The sequence below is a fragment of the Glycine max genome, chromosome 4 (genome assembly GCF_000004515.6).
Source record: "Glycine max cultivar Williams 82 chromosome 4, Glycine_max_v4.0, whole genome shotgun sequence".
Taxonomy (NCBI): Eukaryota; Viridiplantae; Streptophyta; class Magnoliopsida; order Fabales; family Fabaceae; genus Glycine; species Glycine max.
This window is the reverse complement of record NC_016091.4, coordinates 49448681-49469277: the sequence shown is the minus strand read 5'-3', so window position 1 is coordinate 49469277 and position 20597 is coordinate 49448681. Positions and strand designations below refer to the sequence as shown.

At 33.0% G+C, this 20597-nt stretch overlaps 2 protein-coding genes across 8 annotated transcripts; one reads left to right on the top strand and one right to left on the bottom strand.

Moving 5' to 3' along the window:
• Nucleotides 1–440: 440 nt before the first annotated feature.
• LOC100819659 (polypyrimidine tract-binding protein homolog 2) lies at nucleotides 441–5787 on the top strand. 6 transcript variants are annotated; one of them, XM_003523335.5, is made up of 11 exons: nucleotides 441–597; nucleotides 1088–1330; nucleotides 1440–1649; nucleotides 2624–2686; nucleotides 2774–2847; nucleotides 3208–3303; nucleotides 3520–3577; nucleotides 3816–3920; nucleotides 4030–4111; nucleotides 4488–4600; nucleotides 5187–5787. In XM_003523335.5, exons 2-11 carry the CDS (start codon nucleotides 1145–1147, stop codon nucleotides 5499–5501), a joined length of 1302 nt encoding a protein of 433 aa, XP_003523383.1. In that variant the 5' UTR covers nucleotides 441–597; nucleotides 1088–1144; the 3' UTR covers nucleotides 5502–5787. The 6 variants fall into 6 exon arrangements, with proteins under 6 accessions (XP_003523383.1, XP_040870991.1, XP_006578929.1 ...); XM_041015057.1 differs by adding an exon at nucleotides 1782–1839 and having other exon boundaries at nucleotides 455–597; nucleotides 1088–1649; XM_006578866.4 differs by lacking the exon at nucleotides 441–597 and having other exon boundaries at nucleotides 1190–1330; nucleotides 1444–1649.
• Nucleotides 5788–10708: 4921 nt separating this feature from the next.
• On the bottom strand, nucleotides 10709–20349 carry LOC100819120 (probable trehalose-phosphate phosphatase C). 2 transcript variants are annotated; one of them, XM_014774962.3, is made up of 12 exons: nucleotides 20008–20349; nucleotides 15499–16896; nucleotides 14480–14566; nucleotides 14116–14325; nucleotides 13561–13701; nucleotides 13357–13428; nucleotides 13141–13266; nucleotides 12793–12846; nucleotides 11839–11940; nucleotides 11618–11695; nucleotides 11367–11507; nucleotides 10709–11072 (listed from the first exon to the last, which is right to left on the bottom strand). In XM_014774962.3, exons 3-12 carry the CDS (start codon nucleotides 14513–14515, stop codon nucleotides 10929–10931), a joined length of 1104 nt encoding a protein of 367 aa, XP_014630448.1. In that variant the 5' UTR covers nucleotides 14516–14566; nucleotides 15499–16896; nucleotides 20008–20349; the 3' UTR covers nucleotides 10709–10928. The 2 variants fall into 2 exon arrangements, with proteins under 2 accessions (XP_014630448.1, XP_003523382.1); XM_003523334.5 differs by lacking the exon at nucleotides 15499–16896 and having other exon boundaries at nucleotides 20008–20234.
• Nucleotides 20350–20597: the final 248 nt, after the last annotated feature.

The following is a 20597-nucleotide window of genomic DNA, read 5'->3' as shown; positions in this document are numbered from 1 at the left end:
AGGCTATTTCGAGTTAAATAAGACATTTACACTTAAGTGTCACACATATCGTCTAACAATCTTTCCTATCAAACATGACTATATATATTTAGACTTTCCTTAGATATTGATAACTTCATTCATTTTCACTACTTCTAAAATATTTTTTTAACTTTAGCGTTGAAATTTCTGTAAGTGACACCTCTAAAACAATTCGAATCTCATCAAGAATTACTTTTTCTATCGATTATCGTGTTGCTAACCAATATTGTGTTCCTGGAGCCTACATCACAACATTTACACAAATAAATTTTATGTTAAAAACATTTTTATATATTTAAATCACACTTTGTGAATAAAAATTTTAAAAAATAAATAAATTGATGCAAATATTTAACATATTACAAATATTTTTTTTTAATAAAAATGAAAAATCTCACCTATATAAATATGTGGTTACGATCCAGCGTGTAAAGGCCTTGTCTTTGCCCGCGGTGCTCCTGTTGATAACGGAGAAGCTCCTTCTTTATCGTTTCCCTTTTTTCGAGAACCCCAATCCCGTTAACTCGTAAAAAAAAAAAAAAACCAGAGCCCTTCTCGTCCTCTCAATTCTCTCAGGTAATTTGCTTTGTTTTGATATAACCCTTTTTTTGGATTTCTTCTGCTTTGTCGCCGTGGATCCCGATAACTATCACCACGCCATCTCCGTATAACAACTAGCAACGCAATTGACTGTAACAGATTAAATCCGTTCGCTATCGATATCGATTAATTGGGATTAGGTCAATTTGTATGCCTTGAATTGCAATTTCACCTGAACTTTGCCGTTAGCCCCAAAACGTTGTTATAGATTATCGGGTTTCCCCCCCTTTTTTTTTCATTGCATAATGGCATCTATAAATGTTTAAGTTGCATAAGGCCAATGTTATGGCCATTGTGGGATAAGGTTTTTGGTTGTTGGATCTTTATGAAGCATGCTGGTTATATTATAACTATAATTATAAGTAAATGGATGCCCTCTGTTGGATGTTTTCTTTTGAGAAACATAGTTATGCAGTATGCTTATGGATTTATGACGGGATACCTAATTGTGAAATGGGTGTTGTAGTCCAAGGGGCTGCAAATTTTCTGGTTCTTTTCGACAGATTTTGAGTCATTGTTTGAAATGGCATCGGTATCTAGTCAGCCACAGTTCCGTTACACTCAGCCGCCGTCAAAGGTGCTTCATTTGAGGAACTTGCCGTGGGAGTGCACAGAGGAGGAACTGATTGAGCTTGGGAAGCCGTTTGGCAAAGTTGTTAACACAAAATGCAATGTTGGGGCAAATAGAAATCAAGCTTTTATTGAATTTGTGAGTTTATTTTGTTTTCTATTTTTTCCCTTATCTATCTTGCCTTTCTTTTCATATAAAGTTTACTGATTGTTGGTTAAAAATCATATGCTGTAACCACAATATCTAGGCAGATTTGAATCAAGCCATTGCAATGATATCATACTATGCCTCATCATCAGAGCCTGCTCAAGTACGAGGGAAAACTGTATACCTACAATATTCAAATAGGCAAGAAATAGTGAATAACAAAACTGCTGCAGATGTTCCTGGGAATGTATTGTTGGTAACGATTGAGGGTGCAGATGCACGTCTTGTCAGCATTGATGTCTTGCACTTGGTAAGCAGTTGCGTGTATTAGTTATGTACTAACACTGTAATCAAGAGGATGCTGGTCATTTAGTTTTGTGATTAGGTTTTTCTTTGTCAGGCTATGGAAAAATTGTTGACATGTATGTGAATGAATCAGCAGGCCCATGTCAAGACAATATCTTCAATGGCAGCTTAGTGCTTTGGGAGAAATAGCGCTTGTGTGTTTGTCTCCTTTCTCCTTTCTCCTTTCCTTAACACTACCTCTTTCTTCCTTATTCCCCCTCAACTCCTACCATTCTTGTAGTTTAGGATATTTCCATTTTTTTCTTCTGTGCATCTGTGCTTTATTGACTCGTCATCTGCATAGGCATTTAGATTTAGCCACCGGATTCTGTGCTGTTCAGTTATTTTCTATTTTGCAACTATTGTAGGTTGTGCTTTAGATTTTCTAAGTCTTATCTGAAAGTACACCAAAAGATTCCTTTTAAGCTTGGCAACTGAATGCCAAGTTTTCACATAATTTATGGTTGAGGAGGCAATTTACTTCCCAAATCCTTTATTTTGAGTCAATTATTCTATTATCAAATTGAATGGACCATTAACTTCAGGTTCTTGTAAGTATTATTACAGTTATATATTTATAAGACAACTGTGATCTGAATTGAACCCCTTGGATAAACTATTTCCCCCATTTTTTGCAATTAGTGCTAGATCTAGTATCATTTGTCTTGTTTTTCACTTGCAATGTCTTAGTTCTTCTGACACCAAGTAACAAAAGCATTATTCTAATTGCTTTTCAAGAGAGATATTGATTTGTTTAGAGCCTTAAACTTGCTTATTGTTATTTAAGTTCTGTAATGGTTTTGTATGTTAATCTTGCAAGTTTTTAGTTTGAGCGAGTGACGAAGTTCCTGACCTATATGCTGAAATTCTTGTTTGTGGTCCATTATTAAGATTCACCTTAGCAATATCATCCTGATTGTTTACTATTCACTTATGTAGGTTTTTTCAGCCTTTGGATTTGTGCATAAGATTACTACTTTCGAGAAGACAGCAGGATTTCAGGTTTAATGATAGGCCGCCCTTGTCTGTTGTCCCTTTTTTATATCCTATGAACGCAAGATAATTCATTGTTCAACTGTCACTGTCTAGGCACTGGTGCAATTCTCAGATGCAGAGACTGCCACCTCTGCGAAGGATGCTTTGGATGGAAGAAGCATACCTAGGTAAAATTGTGTTATTTGTTTGATTAGGTATTTAGTTCAACTGCTGTGGGTCATCTGGCAGTAGATGTTGCATATGTTCTGAGACTGTTCAGCAATGGCAGTTCTTTTTGTATTTAACTTATTATGGAGTTTGTAGACTTTGTTTTTGCACTTGTTTGTAATTTTATGGAATAATTGGATGTGTGAAATGTGGTTGGCTACATAATGCCATTGTGCCAACTGGACTGATATTGAAAATAAAAAAGTGCCAAGTTTGAGTTGAACTGTGAATTAATAGTTATTAGAACATTAATTAGCTCTTACCATTTCCCAAATTTTGTTATTTCTGATTATTGATCTTTATTCCTGCCCTGGTATCAGGTATCTGCTGCCTGAGCATATGGGACCATGTACCCTTAGGATCACTTATTCTGGACATTCAGATTTAAGTGTAAAGTTTCAAAGCCACAGGAGCAGGTATTGCTAATTTCCTTGGTATTGCTGGCTTAGAGGACCCCAAGTTTTGGCAGCACCTTTTAATTTATTTACCGATATTCTTTCCTTTTCCTGTTCGTTTTTATTCTCTGTCATGGAGACTGGTTCTATATCTCATCCTTCATATCAGCCTTAAGCCTTTTTTTCTTTGATAATAGTAAATTTTCAATTTTTAATTGATTATTTTTCTTTCTGCAGAGACTATACTAATCCTTACCTTCCTGTTGCTCCATCAGCTGTGGAGGGAAGTGGACAGGTAATGATTTGACAGTCAACATTGCTATGTTTTAATGGAGTAACAATATGATATCTCTTCGCTTGTGACCTGTTCTTATGTGCAATTAAAGCCTTCCGAATTGGTTGTTTTAAATTGAATGTTTTATGTTGTGTGCTTTAATTAGGTGTGCATCTTCTGCTGAGGGGTTGCCATGAAGGCTGACTTGCTTATTAAGGATTTGTTTTTTCTTCTAAATATTATTTTATAATTTGTGCAGGCTATGGTTGGCTTGGATGGGAAAAGACTGGAGGCTGAGAGTAATGTTCTCCTTGCATCTATTGAAAACATGCAATATGCCGTAACACTGGATGTCTTACACATGGTACTTTGAATCATGGCCCGCCATCTGTCTCTTTTTTTTTAAAAAAAATTTATTGATTGACAGTACAGTTTAGTTAATAATATCATACCATTTATTCATTTTGTTATAGGTTTTCTCTGCTTTTGGTCCTGTCCAAAAAATTGCAATGTTCGATAAGAATGGTGGTTTGCAGGCTCTGATTCAATTTCCAGGTTAGGTTCTTTGAAAAACTTTACCTCTTGTTATTTTTTGTGTTGTCAAAATTGTGATTAAGATATTTTAAGTGGGATTGGAGTGAAATCGGCAATCATACTCGCAGAATTCTGGAATCTGCCATGTCAGGTTGTGTGACCTGAAAGCCAAAAGACTCATTTTTCAATTTTCTTTGCCCCTAGGATTATGAATCTGTTGCTTGCTGGAAATGTCCTCAGCAGTGTGCATACTTATCTTTGATAGGCTTAACAATGATAATGTGCTTTATATGCAATTTAATTGTGGAGAATTTTGACCCTTATTGATAGTTTACCTTGTTTTATTTTATACTGTCAGTATAAGCTTGAGTGACATGCTATGATTTAAACTTCACAGATACTCAGACAGCTGTTGTGGCCAAGGAGGCCTTGGAAGGACATTGCATATATGATGGAGGTTTTTGCAAGCTTCACATTTCATATTCACGACATACTGATCTAAGTATAAAGGTAAACAACCAACACTAATCTGTAGAGTCGGGATTGATGTTCATTTGAATAAATGATTGAAAAACTCTGATTTGAAGATGTCTTGTATCCAATATGATACAACGGTGGTCAGTCGTTATTCAAGCAAATAAAGCCAATCTTAATTCATGAATGTACATGGTTAACTGTACTCAACTTGAGATTTTTGTTTTGAGCCTTGGTTTTCTTTCCTGAAATGATGTTGGTTTATCCTTATCATGCACTGAAAATCCCTTCTATTGAAGCTTGACAAATTTTATCTTGCTTTCATTTTTCTCCATCACACCTTTCTCTTGGAAGCTGTTGACTGCCTTAATTACTGAAATGCAATATAAGGATCCTCCTGTCTTGTAATTTTATATTTACCGTGCTGCCGTGTTGGATTTTCCTTTTTCATTATTTTGTATGGGTGTTACGCTAGTTGGGATCTAGTGGTATTGAATACTAAATTCGTTTTTCATACATACTGCAAGTAGGAACCCTTTTTTAGTTGGTCATTCTCAAATGATATACTTCCATCATGACTTCAGTTTAAATTTAATTCCATGGATTATTTGTGCAATTACAGGTCAATAATGATAGGAGCAGAGACTATACCATTCCTAATACCCCTGCTGTGAACGTCCAACCCTCAATTTTAGGGCAACAATCTGTTCCCATGATGGGCCCTCCACAACAACCATACAATGGGTCTCAGGCTGGATGGGGGACAGCTCCACCAGCAACAACGGTTCAGTCTATGCCAATGCAGATGCACAATAATGTTTACATGCCATCTGGAACTATGCCACAACAAATGGCCCCTGGAATGCAATTTCCAAGTTACAACACAGCACAACCTACAACAACATTGCCCTCATATCGATCTGATCGTACTCAATAGCATGCATCTCCTTTGTCTCAAATAGATCTCTACATTGGTTAGCGCTGGCTTATGCAGAATTGAGGACTGTCATTTAAATTAGGGTTCCCCTTCTCATCTTTCCCTTCTGTCATTTTTCAGATGTTGAATATTGAACGGGTCTGTAAGCTATTGGTCAACAACTTTTGAGTGTCTTAACTATGAAACAAAATATTCTGTTTTGGTGTATTTGTGTTTGAGAATATGATGTAATCCAGTATAATCGATTTTGTATGGATGACGAAGTAATATCATGTTATTACCAGCATCGTAGCTTCGGGTTGTGAAGCCATATGGGTTAATTTGTTGACTCTTATAAAATAAATAAATATCCCGATAACATAGGGGTGGGCAATATGACTCCTGCTTCTATTGTAACAAAAGAGTACTATTTTATGCGGAAAAGGCCAACGGTTAGAATATGACCGAAACAAACCTATCATGAAAAATCCAGTTCGATATCGTCCGATCAAGTTACTGGTTATGTTGGCTGGATATGTGCAGGTTAATTTCTGTCATTCAAATTTTGATCGCAGGAGATTAGGGCTTGCTTCTTTTGTCAAGTTTTCGGTACCTGGACCGAAGTTGAGGATGACAAACGTGCTTTTAATGCCAAACTTCTGAACTATGGTTTTGAGGATCATAACACACACTGTTGACCTTTCAACTTCTGCACTAAGGCATTTGATGTCTCAGACAGAGCCATCTCATCGTCCTACTTTGCTTTGAGTTCACCATTCTTGTTTCTTGAGAGTTATGTAGGGTGAGCCACTGAGGGAGTTGGCCAGGAAATGCGAAAGTGAGAGAGGTGAAGATGATTCTGAAGGCTGAATCATTTCTATTAGGATGAACCAATTTTATGACGCTCTTTCCATTAATTGTGATGTTTAAATATATTTTATAATTTTGCGATTGTTTGCTTTTCGTTTTTGCAAAATTATATTTTTTTGTTTTTAATTCTTATAAATTATATTTGTTTTGTTTTTAATCTTTAAAATACTTCAATAACATTTTGTATAATGAAAAAACATATTATGTAAAGTGTTATAAGAAAAAAAAAACATAATTTATAAGGATTAAAAACAAAAGAATATTAAATTATAAGGAGTAAAAATATATTTGAACTTAATTGTGATGATTTTTTTAAGCGGGAACAAAATCTGAAAAAAAAATTCCAGGAAGTAAGATAAAAATGTAATTAAGTCCATATTATTAATCAATTAAAAAATAATGTTAAGTATGATTTTTAATGTAAATATTATAAAGTTAATAAATTTATAATATATAACAATTTGTAATTGAATACTAATATGAAAGTTCATATAGTATATTTAAATTAAATTCTATTTTTATAGAATAAATTTACATCATTTTCAATTTGAATAATTTATAAAAAAAAATAGGAGTGACTTATTTATTGTTCTAAAACACTTTTTTTTTAAAAAAAAATTGATAGTTATTTTAATTCGATTAATTCTAGAAACATTTGTTTCCTAGGTTTTTCAAAATATGTTAGAATTTTAAAATATATTAGAATACACAACACTACACTTATATTATAAATTAAAACTAGTATTTTAGCTCGTGTATTGTATGGGCTAAATGTTTGTTTTATACAAATAAAATTTATAGTAAAAAAATTTTTAAATATATAAATTCTATTATAATTAAAATATATAACTAATATACAATTGTATTTATAAATTATATTTAAGATTTATGATAAATTTATATTGTGATATATTATTATTTTTATTATTGATATTTTTTTAAAATTCAAGTTAGTGTTATGAATAAATTATTTGTGGTTACCCATATTTCTTTTTATCTTTTATGATTTATCTTTATTTTTATTTATCTCTCGTAATTTGTTAGTTATCTTTTTATCTATAAATAAACCATCTCTCTTCAAAAGAACATACATAACTTTTATTCTCTAAGAATTCTTGTATTCTTTCTTCTCCATATTTGTATTTCTACTTTTCTTTATGCTAGAAGTTATATTTTATTTAGTATGTTATGAATACGATTGTCTTTTTTCCATGGTTCATAGATAATTTGTATTACAATTTGCAAGAAAAAATTATGTAAAGAATTTGATAGAAGAAAATTGTTCTTTTAAATTCATATTTTAATGTCAAATTTTTTATCTCTAATTTCATTATTTATACTATATGTTTGGTTGAATATTTGTGTTTTATGAATGATCATTTGATTATCTTAAAGACTTTATTATAGAAGAAAAATTTTAATTTTTTTCACTAGAAGTGAAAAAATAATATACAATGGTTGAAATTTATAACTTTTATTATAATTTGATCTTACTTCATAAATATGTTATTCTGAACTAAATATATATTTTTTTGAAAGGTAGAACTAAAGATATTAAAAATAATGAATTGATAAAGATAAATATTAATTTATTCAGTTGATATTAAAAATATATAATAATTGAGGTACATGTTACAAGTGTCTTTGAATTTTAAAGATAAAATATATATTCAAAAACAGTTTTGATATGCAGTTATTATAAAAATTGTTATAAACACAAAACACAATGTTTGGAACTTCTTCTGATGTATTTGCTGCTAAAACCATGAACAATAATGCACTTGCTAATAGAGGCCAAAGTCCTACATATTCATCAAATGAAGCTCATGACATGCATCACTTTCCTGGGTTTTATTCTACTTCAGAATTTTCTCATTTGCATAGTGAAGCTCCAACCCGTCATCACCACAACACCAGATTTTCGTCCGAAATTCAGCAATCTTATGGGCAGATTTCAGATGATTGGAGAAGTTAATATGCATTTGACCCAGAAAATACTACTTCAAGTGGTTATCATTATGACTTTCCTGTTGATGAGGCAATGCTGATGCATCAAGAGGAGTTTGGTTTTCCTAATTCTAATGAATATCAGCAAGCACCAGTGAACGTGAATTCAAGTGATGTATCTTTTCTACCACCACATGTTTTAGCTTCAGGATACATGCATGAAAACTCATTTGGGGTGCTTCATGGAAACTGGATTGGCCAATCAACTATAGGCGCTGACTTGAGTGAGAACACAAGTACTGAATCAATCACTTCAAGAGTTCAAGCTCTTCAAGTAGGTAGGGAACTGCCAATGAATGTGCCTAATTCATCAGTTCCTGATTACACTCCTGTTCATGTTGCTCCTCCTGGTTCAAGTCAGAGAGGTGTTGATGACAAAAAATTTCCACCAGTTGAAGGTGGTTCCTCTGGACCATCATTTCAAGTTCCTACCATGTCCCCATTCTACAATCTTCCTACTGAAACTACTTTCGCAGACACCAATTATGATATATTGAATGGTGACTTTGAAACACATTATGCGAATCTTCAGTATGGAAGGTTTTGTAAGAATCCAAAATCACTGCCAATGCATTTAAGGGAACAACTTCCATGGCATGGGAAACCTAAAGGTGCCATCAACATTGTGGAGCATGCTCATTCCCCAGTTCGAGTTATGCCATCTCAACGTGCTTCTCGCTTGCATGGGAATACTAATGAAAGTGCTGGTTTTTGGCTTCCAAGGTTTAGTGACGGGACTGGGACTTTCTTTCCAAAGCCTTCAAGTTCTTATCAGCAGGTTAAGATCTAAACCACACTTTCAGTTGTGAATGTGCTATTATTTATTGAGAAGGTGTAGTCACATGCGTTTTTGGTTCGTTGTGTCTCACTAGGGGAAAATGTTGTTTGTGAGATTAGGTATCAAAACATTTTATAGAGCATAACATGCTTTCCATGGTTAATTTTTCAGTGGAGGAGAAATCGTCGTCACCAAAATTGTTATATCGAATATCGCAGATATGAAAGGAAGGATGACAATGGTGAAAGGGAACAAAATTTGTTTTTGGATTCAGAGAGAAACTTTCCTAGCCTTGGCCAGTACAAATTTGGGAATCCAACTATGTGGTTCTTTCTTTGCGGCCAATGTACCACATAACATTTATCCACCACCAATTCTTAGTACTAGTGAGATTGTTGTTATTACCCTTTTTTCCATCAACTTTTATCAAGTATCCATATGATAAAGAAATATAGGTCACGATTATAATAAGTAGCTCGTGTTGGATTCTCTTGGACCATTTCTTAGGTTCAAAAGAATCATCACTTCGAGGTGAAAGCTCACATAGTGGTACTAGTAAGGCGCCAAATTTTCGAAGTGGAAGAGATTCTGAAAGTTCTTTCACACAGCAGCCCTCGTTGTCAAAAAATCCTTTGGTAATGTTTTTTATTGTATTTTATTTTATTTCCTTTTCTGCCTCTACCCCCTAATGCCTATATCTTTAACACCTCCTTCGATAAATGGTAGATAAGATGAAATTAATTTGAGAGCCAGCAGAAAATCTATTTTATGGAATTTCACTGATGTCAGTTTGTTTCCTTCTATAGCCAGTACTACATAGAAAACGGTTGGATACTAAATTCAAGCTTATAAAACAAACTAATCCCAAGTAGCTTATCTGATTTGTGCTTGATCAGCTCAATCAAATCAATTCTTTAGCCTGGTTTCTTAGGCAGTGGCCTTGAGTTTGTTTTTTTGAACCTATAATGTCTAACAAGCTCTGTGATGATTTACATTACATGAAAAAATAAAGGGAACACAGAACAAAATAATATACCATGTGTGTATAGATTGTGGCCAGCAATTATTGGTTAGGTTCATTAGAACGTGATTGTGACAGATTTACTACTTATTATCAGCAATATATGTAGATGACTTTTTATCAGAATTTTGTGTGATCATTTGTGATGATTTTTTTGCATTCAACAGGGTTCAAAAAGAGGGACAACTGGTTATTAAACGGAGATGCTGATTTCTTGCTTGGCTAGAAATATTTTCCTTTTTCTTGTTTGTGCCACCCCTACTAGTATTAAGCTTGAAAAAGTGAACCATTTATACAGAGGAAGAGAGTGTGATAATAATGAGAATACTCATATGTCCTCCCTACATGTATGTCATTCAAAGATGGCATGAAGAGGGATTCATGTAGCTGAAAAGAAAGTATGTGTTATCTTCAATTTACCATCCCCATTGTCTGAGGCGTCTTTTTGAGTATGAAAATTAATGAATGGACAATTTATTCCTTGTCAGATGTTATGAACGACTTTATTTAAACTTCTGCTTTTACTGCGTTTGAAATGTTATCATGAAGGTCTTGATGTCAAAAGATGAGAAGTTATTCTTTCTTGGAACCCTTTTTACAATCTGGAAATATACATATACATCGTGGTTATTTTACAAACCAGCTACTAAAAAAGAAATTAGCATCCATCCCACTTCTCCAAATCCATCATGGGAAGTAACTATAATATGCACTGCAAAATTCTCCCTCTGGTGATGATCCACATGCCTTAACCAAAATTTAAAGGCATGCTTTAGTAAGAGGTTTTCCTCCATTTTGCCAACCGTGACAAAAAGATTAGTACTTCAGATGGGTCACGCAAAGAGTATAAAGCGTTAGTTTCTCTTGGAATTGAAGACACTATAATTGGATAACCTTGCTCTCTACTCTGTATGACCTGCAGAAATTTGACAAAATCGGTAAATTAGGAAGATAGAAAAGAAAAAAAAATGGAAACAGAAGTTATGATATCATTCCACAAGACAGCTTATTTTTGCTTAAGTATGCTTTTAAACTCAGATTATATGAGTTAATGACTTCAACGTGACACAAACCATTTCCTTGACTTTTGTAGTCCTAGCATGGAGAAAAAAAAGAGTTTCCTAGCTATTCTGTTGTAATGCATCTAATTATATTATGTAAAAGGTTAAGAATGTTGCAGAAAAGAGAGAGAACTAGAGTAAACCTATACCTTAAAAGCGTCTTCATCAGTTCTATCATCGCCAATATACACTGGAAGGATATCATTGCAACTGCTTAATCCTAATGTGTCAAGAAAATATTCTACAGCATTTCCTTTGTTCCACTTTATAGATGGCCTTATTTCCATAACCTACAAATAAACACAGTATTCAGTGCTTTTGTTCAGCACGGAAGAGAAAACCAAGAGAATTGACTCTATCATAAACAGGTAGAGTTAAAAATGCATATGATTTGGGATACCTTTTTACCCTCTGTTAGGCAAAATTCTGGATTATTTTCAAGCACAGACTTCACTTTCGCTTCCAAAACATCATAATCCTGGATTTAAACATCATTCATTACCTTTAAATCTAGAGATACATTGAAAAAAAAAATAGGAGAATAAATATTGCCTACTAAATTAAATATTGTAAATCAATGAGGAAAAGAGAAATGTCAAGAAATTAGAAATTAAAGGTTACCTTTTCTTGGACCTGTCGGAAATGTACAGAGAGGCAGAATCCGTTGTCCTCTACCATTGCTCCTTTTATTTCCTTTACTTCATTCTTTAGTACTCTTATTATCTGTCGGCACAAACAGTCAAAAACATTCAGTAACATATTGAACTGTTAAATTTGACCCCTCTAACTCTAACTTGCATAACATTTACCAGTAATAATTGTACGATATTTATGCCAAATTAAGTAGTTTTTTTTTTTTACAATAAATCCATTCATTCATTTTTTTGTATACTGGACAGAGAGTACGTATATTATGCATAAAAGTGTTTCATGGAAGGGAATAATTTTAGTTTATTAAGCATTCTCTTGTATCATTTACTAATTCAAAAACATAACAGTTTTTATTTATTTATTTAGATTGCTGGATATATAATGATTATCATTCCTCTTTGGGTTTTCTTAGCGCTTAACCTTTTTAGCGATGAATTTTTGTTGATCATAATATTGATACGAAGTAGTCCTATAAAAAATAATAACTATTTTTATAAAAAATTACCAGTATACATAAAATAAATATTCTTTTCCTAACACGATTGATTCTATACCCAACTTGATTAAAAGGTATAAATATTATCATTTATGTCAATCATTCTTTATCTTTTTAAGTGATGAATGATTTCTATCTAATCTTATATCTCTAATGGCTTAACCGTCCTTGGTTTTATATTTCTTTATTAACACGTCCAATTTTTTATTTTAATTAGAAAAATGAGTAATAATGATTGAACTATAAACTACATCATCGATCCTACGTAAATTATTGATGAGAAATATATTTTATTTAATCTTTTAAGAGCTAGTGGTCGAAATTCTTAGTTACTATATACTGTATATAAGAACCAATTAAATCAAGGAATGAGAGATGGAAAGATTAATACGCAAAACCATAAAAAAGCCCTGTGTAACTTTACTGACCTCTCCAATTGCCGGCAAAAACTTCTTCGCAGGTTGAAAGGGAACTTCAGTGCCCTAAAAATATTTACATTAATGATTGGAGAGTGACATTTGCTTTAAGAAAATGAAAAACAGTGACAAGCGACAAATTTATACCCCGAAAAGAAAATTCTCACAAATTTACGGTTATAAGATATATTTTTAACTTTATTTTACGCAACATGACATAGAATTCAATTTAGTTATTCAACATTCATATTTAATTCTCTTTTTTGTCTCGTTTAGATATTGTTTATATAACTATTTCCTAAAAAAATACGCAGTCTTAAAAGGGTTCAACAAAATAATTGTCAGCACCGAGTTACTCACATTTGTGTTACGGGCAATGTCAAAATGCTTGCCGTCAGAAGATGTAACTGCCATTGATGGTGCCATTATGTCCATGCCATGGCTCCCAGCATAATATAAATTATTTAACTTCACGAAACCTTTTACCTAATCCATAAAATAAGGAGGAAAAATTAATTTAAAAAATTATAATTATAACTCTAACTCGGATCCGAATGGAATAATTAATCAACGTACCTTATCTCTGCTTCTTCCACTAATTATTGCTGTTGGAAAATAAGTAGCAACTTCATATACAGCTGCACGCATCTGCCATTTATATTACACACCACATGCATTCAATTAGAAGTTATATACGACCATTAGGGTGGGTTAACAAAATTACCAAAATAATATTTGTCGATAAAAAAATACTAACTAGAAAAAGTACTATTTAATTACCTCATCAGACATGAAAGCACGATCAGGGTCATTAACAATTGGTGATAAGGTACCATCGTAGTCCAAAAAAACGATGATCCTCTTCCCACTGGCGGCTTTCATCAACCTATCAAACGAGTTCAATGCAGAAGGGTGCCTTACCTACTTACACAACACAACACAACACAACATGAGCATCACTAATTATGCACCTTCAAACTAGGCTCGCTCGCGCGTCATCATCAACTTCTAATGCTATATTGCCACACTTATATGAGAACTTATAATTTATTTTATCATGTGTCTCCTTCAAGCAGTCGTCTCTTACTGAGAAAATTGGTATTGAAGTGCCCGGTTGAGGGAGCAAGGAAAAAAGTGCTTAAAGAAAATTATTTAATTTTATTTTTTAGTTTTTTAAAGGGAATTAGGGAGGATTTGGTGTATGTAATGGCAATGTGGCATGTTGGATTTTTTTATCACTTGAGAATAGTTTAATCCGAAAATCTTAAAAACTTTGTTTAGAAATTAAAGCAAATAAAAATGGGCCATATCGTGCTTTACTGGGTTGGTACTTACCACCCATGAATCATAGCCAGAGAGAGTGAACATGGAATTGGTTTGGGTATGATCAGTCAAGTTCAGTGTAGTCCTTCGAATTAATGAGTTTTCATGTGCATCAATTAAGTCCTCCTTTGCTTTGAAAATTGGCTGTGGTATCCGTTTAGTGCTATGCGATGTTTGAAACCCCATAGACTCCCGTAGCTGTGTGAACTTCCTCTTCATAATCTAATATATACCACAGTCCACAAATTATAAAAAAAAAAAAAAATGAAGAAGAAATGGCTAGTTAGATTACTTTTTCAAAAACTTCTGCTTAAACGTAACGTTAGTGTCAACTAGAATAACAAGAAAAAAGATATGAGAGCATGTTTTGATTTACCTTGAAAGTGACAAGGAGAAGAAATAAATATTTCATATTTAATTTAAATCTACGGAAGTCCTTTGAACTCTTTCAGACGCTAATTTCCTGAAAACAAAAATTAGTAAAGATCTGAATCAGCACAATAAAAAAAACTTTATCCATTATTAAACAAACGGAATAAATAACTGAAAAGCTTCTACATAATATCACATTAATGAATGCATCAACAAATAATTATTGAACAATCATTTTTATTACGGGCCCACTTTTGTTCCATCTTGAACAATCACAAACTATGCGAGCATCAAAAAGGCTAATGAATAGGGCCTAATTTTGTCATGGGCTCTAAGCCCAACTAATAATTAAGAACAAAAATGTTTTGTCAAATTGTTCCATTTGTGGTCCATTGACCCAAAAACCCTGTGTGGGTACCACGGTTAGAATTGAAGGGATGTTGGTTAGAACAAAAAAAATGTCTACTACTTTTGCATTTTTAATAACCCATTCTCAATTTTATCCTTCATATTTTCATTTCTTTTTTGGTGACAGATGTGATTGCTAATAAAATAATAAAAAGTAATAACGATTTCATTTTTGTATTTTGGAAAATTATATTTAACTGATTTTTTATAGTGCAATTATGTAAGCAGAATATTTTCTGCTTTTTACAAGTTGATGGCTGACACTTATAGTTCTATGTTTAGAAATAATTATGATTTTTTTATTAATTTTAGAGAATATTAAAAGATATTTATTTTTGAAAAATGAAACTTAGACATTATAAAAACATAAGTTTTTTCAGTCTTAATAAGTATTCCAAACCACCTTAAATTTCTACTAAATTTAGTCAAGTTAGGTGCACTTATTTAATGAGATAAATTCTTTTAATATATATATTCTTTTCATTTTCAAAACTCAAATTTAACATGAAAACCAAACTTGAGTCAGCAAACTACTAAGATGAATAGTGTTTGCAATGTTACTGAAAAAAACATAACAAAGGTGTAATCATATCATGCTCTAGTCAAATGGTTCACCATGCTTCATGCGATCCACTAATATAGTTGTCCACCAAAATCATGACAAATCTTGCTCTGGTAGACAGGCTCCATTAAATATGCTCGATCTTTAAATTGCCTCGAAAGGAAGAGCGTTACTGTATTTGTTTGCTAATATCTCTATCATAACGAAAAAGCTAAAACTAAAACAAAGGTATGATCAACAATAAATGGTCGGTTATGCTGGCGACATAAAAAAAAAGATGGAGGAGAATCGCTCAAAATCATGTGTACTAGTTTAATTCAATAAAGACTACACTTGAAGTGCTTCAAATAGTTTTGTCTAGGAAGTCACTTTCACTTATCAAGTTCAAGAACAATTTTAATAAGCAAAAACGTTTTCTGGCCATTTTCAATCATTCTGGAGAATGAAAACATCAGCTAACAAATGTTTTCAGTGGGCCAAGTAATTAAGGAATAAAGTTAGCTACACAAAATGGAGGTCATTTTCCACAAGTAAAATTTTGTTTCTGTCGTTTAGACAGAGATACATGAAAACAATATAAAAAACAAAAGGGCAATACATTATTGAAATATAAGATTTGACAACTTGTCCCCATACAAAGGCAAAGTTTTGAAAGACTTATGTGGTAAAGTAGGGTAGGATATTAGTCGATTCTGACTCAGATGAATGTGACACAAGCTAAAAAAAAGTGTTAGGAGAGTTTAGGCCTACATCAACGGGTAACGGATCTATGTGTGTTGGTTAGCTTTTGGCTCCACTCAACTACCCAAGTACCGCCAACACTCCTCTAACTGAATCAGTTTCTTTCCACCTTCATTGACTAATCCAATCAAGCTCTAATGTAGCTTGACTATGACATATAATGTAAGTTATATCAATTAATAATCTTTCAGACAGTCTCACATGACACAGCAGTGGTTAGACACGTCATCTATTGCTAGTGGGTTTCATTATGAGATCAATAGTAACAACAATAATCATATTCCTTTGGGTTCAGGTGAACTCTAGGAAAATGACTTGCACAATATCATATGTTGGAAACAAATAATGCATTTGAAGAGGTATATATTATTTGACTGCTAGCTAGTTCAAATGTATATTTCAAGGAAATTACTAATCCTATGCTAGAAAATATAGGTACTAAATATTGACCAATCAAACAATATACCGAAAATCTGGTGTGAATCCATCCTTGCTTAGGAAGATACTAACTAAAGTAGGAAATTATATATATAAAAAAGAATACATAAGGAAATGCTAGCTGGCGAATTAAACTACAACAAATATGTCTGTTCTTCAAGTGCATGCACTAAATAAGGTGAAATAAAATCTTGAAGAAAAACGCTCCTTTAGATCAAGGCAGATCATAGGAGTGTAAAATGATTTCCATTGAAAGAATATATAGGTTTTACCTGCCATTGAATAAACAAATCTTTAGCTTTACTCAGAATTGACAAATAGATTAGACATAAATTGGAAATTGACTTTTACTTTCCAGAAAAATAACTAAGACAGGGAATTTTATAAAGACAAGTTTGCCTTTATAATTAAATATAATTAAAACCTAAACCAGATAAGTATATATAGACTAACTAAATGTGTGTGTGTGTGTGTGTGTGAGTTAATTAAACGTCCATTTACTCTGTCGTTTAACGGCATTTCACACCCCCAGACTCTATCTTTATTTATGATCTATATTTCTTTATATTATCTCAGACATGACTTGTACCCCTAGATCCTAGAATAAACAAAACATGCTGGTTAGCAAAACAGTTTGAACTCTGTTTTTTCCTATAAAGAAAAGTGACAAATAATCAACATACTGGTGAGCCTCTTCTCTCAGACCAAATTAACCACAAGTTCGTGAACAGTCTTTTATAAAAACGAAAAAGAAATATCAGAAATAATCAACATAAACACTATAATGAAAGGAAGAATCGACAAGTGTGACACGCATCAATGGTACACGTGTAAGAACCAGAAACCAGAAACACATACTTTTTATCGGTTAGAGAAAGAAAAAAAAAACGGAGTTGAAGATACGCCAAGTGAAAAAGGACTATTGACTTTTGAGGCCGAGAGTGTGAACACAAATACAAACCAACAAGAAAAGTAATGTACTATTGGATTTTTAGTTTATTTAATCATAGAAGGACAAAGAGATTTCACGTGTCGGTTAACAAAACGGTTGATGCTAAAAGCTTGAGATAGCGGGAAGTGTAAGGTGTACCCGGACATCCTAGTACGACAAGCTGGTCAATTCTAAGGAAAATTATTTGTACCTAAAGCTGAATATTAATACTTCTTCTCTAATAAACAACGTTATAACTAGTTTAATAAGTCTCCTAATTATAATTGACAACTAGTCAAATATATTATAATTATGAGAGTTGTACACTTGTACTTTCTACGTTGGACGTATTAGTTAATTCTTGTAAAAGCGATGCATGAAGTATATAATTCTAATAATCAAAGGGTGGAACTTACGATTGACGTGAAAAGCTGTCTAAACAGAAAATACCCACCTATCGCATAACAAAAGATAAAAGGGCACGGTGAAGAAAAAATTAAATGGAAGGGTCCATACATGTTTCAGTCAGAGACAGCTAGCTAGTGGATTCTTAAGATCAAGTTAATTAATTAACAATTTAGTTTTTAATTAGCAACAAAGGACTAGTATCAAATGTAACTAGTGAGTAACTAGAAAATTCCATGCAGCATCCATAGATAGCTTACTCTCCCAGTCAATGTTTTGTCTTTGTCGCAATAGAAATCATGGTTATACTACTATTAAGGACAGGAAAACTTTGACATCGATTCATTCAAGTGTTTTGCAAAAGCTTCAATTAATATTTTTAAGGAAACATAAAAATGAGCTCAAAAGCAAAATTGACCACTACTACTTTAGTTAATTAAAAGAGCAAATACTTGTTTTTGCACTACAAAAATAGCACATTAATTTCTGTGTGGTCGATCTATTTCTTAAATTAAAAGGCAAAATCCGATTCAAGCATCGAAAATCTAGTGGCTATTTAATAGCCTCAATGCACTCGTCCGGACCTATGGACAACAACATCTAGCTCTTAAAAAAGTCAAATCTTGTATTATAACATGTTCATTTTAACATGCGTTCATATGAGAGTGAAAATAATTTATTTAATAAAAAAATTTGTATTTGATTATTATTTTAGACAAAATTTCCTTAAGTCTATATTACGAGTAAAATTAATCTCTAAACCAATTAATTAAAAAATATTCTTAATCTCTTATCTAAGTCAAAAAAAAAAAAAAAACCGACAGCTGCAGCAGCACACAGAAAAGACTCACACATATTATAGTATATAGATAAAACAGACAAGTCTTTCTCTTTCCTATAATAAATATACTTGTCCAGAGGTAGTTGAGAGTTAAAGACTCTGAAGATGCTTGTTGCAGGCAATCGGCAATTCTACTTATTTTACATTTCTTAATGGAAAATATTAGAAGAAACTAACTACAACTATATACTATATAGTAATATATTTAGAAGAAAAAAAAATTAATTTAGTATATACTACATAACAAGATAACATAACATATCATCGGTGTTTATATTTATAAAAGAAATCAGAAAAAGAAGAGAGCGAAAAGCAGAGGAGACTATGATAAGTTGACACGACAAAGAAAAGTGCATGAAGAGAGGGGGGTGTGTGTGAGGAAATTAAAGAAGTGTCAAACAGAGGACAGAAATAGAACATTTTCTATTGATCGTAGTCCTATTCAAATCTATGACTACTGACTGACTTTAACCGTTATCTAGGCACATGTCCTTTCACCCAATCTCTCTTGCTGGACCCTTCCTTGTTCTACTACCACCAAACTCAATTTGAGTCCAGATCCACGGGCCGCGGGCCCAATTCAGTGCCACGTGTACGGTAAAACAAAGCCCAGGAGCGCGTGGCAATGACATTCTTGGGCGTTGTAATTTGTATGGGGAAATAGAAAAAGGAAAAACCAAAAACTGATTTCCAACCGCTTTTTTCGTTTCTCGTGCACAAATCCCTTTTTTCCTTCTGCTTTTTCCCATGAAACCAAAAAACCATGACTATTATTAAATGTAAGGGGGGAAAAGGAAGAGGAAGAAAAAAAAAAAGAAAATAATAATGTGATGGGAGCCGTGATTCAAAGGGAATCAAAATCAACCATTACACCGATGAAGATGAAGATTGAAGAACAAAAAAAAACGGAGGGAGGGTGAAGAAGGATATATAATCTCGCCGACAATTATTATTATGATTTGTTTAAAAAAAGAGAAAAAAAATGGAATGGAATCGAAGGTGCTGAGGATAGAACATATGAATGACATGCAAGGAAGTGAAATGAGCATATTCGCTTAATAATGCAATTTGGACAGGTGGACATAGAATAATGACATTACTCTATTGTAATAATCCAAGCAAAACAATAAACATGGTGATCCGAGAACAAATGAACAGTTACACACAAAAACAAAAGAATAACATAGGTAGAGTAAGAAGGCTTACCAAGATTATGGTGCGGTGTGTAGTGGTGGTCGTGACCTCTGAGAACTGAAAAGGAGAAGACGTATAACAAAGGTGAGAGAGAGAGAGAGAGAGAGAGAGGAGAAGGGAGAGAAGAAGAGGGGAGTTATTTATAGAAGGGGGTTTAAAGGAGTATGGGGTTTGGGTGAGAGGCAAGTGCCAACGGTGGGCCATGCAAAGGGAGATTCCATTAACTGCTATTTTGAACTTGCATGCTTTGAAGAAAATTATTCTTTGAAATTTGGGGTTCAAACCCTGTGCAATTACTAACATAGGTCTAAATTGTCTAAATACAATCCTCCGTCACATTTTCTTCTTAAATTTAATTTCGATGCCATAAGTTCTCAATTTATTTTCTTTTAGTTTACCCTCGATCTCTCAGTGGGATGTATTATTTTATTTTACCTTTTGTAACTTGTGAGTATGAAGTATAGGCGAGTTATGTTTCAAAGCTTCCTTAGAGATTAAGTCACCTCTCGGAAACTGTGTCTTACTCTTGTAAGGTTTGGTCAATTTGGCCTTGTCTATTTATTAAAGAGGATAACTTTACCTTTTCTAAAAACCCTATTAAT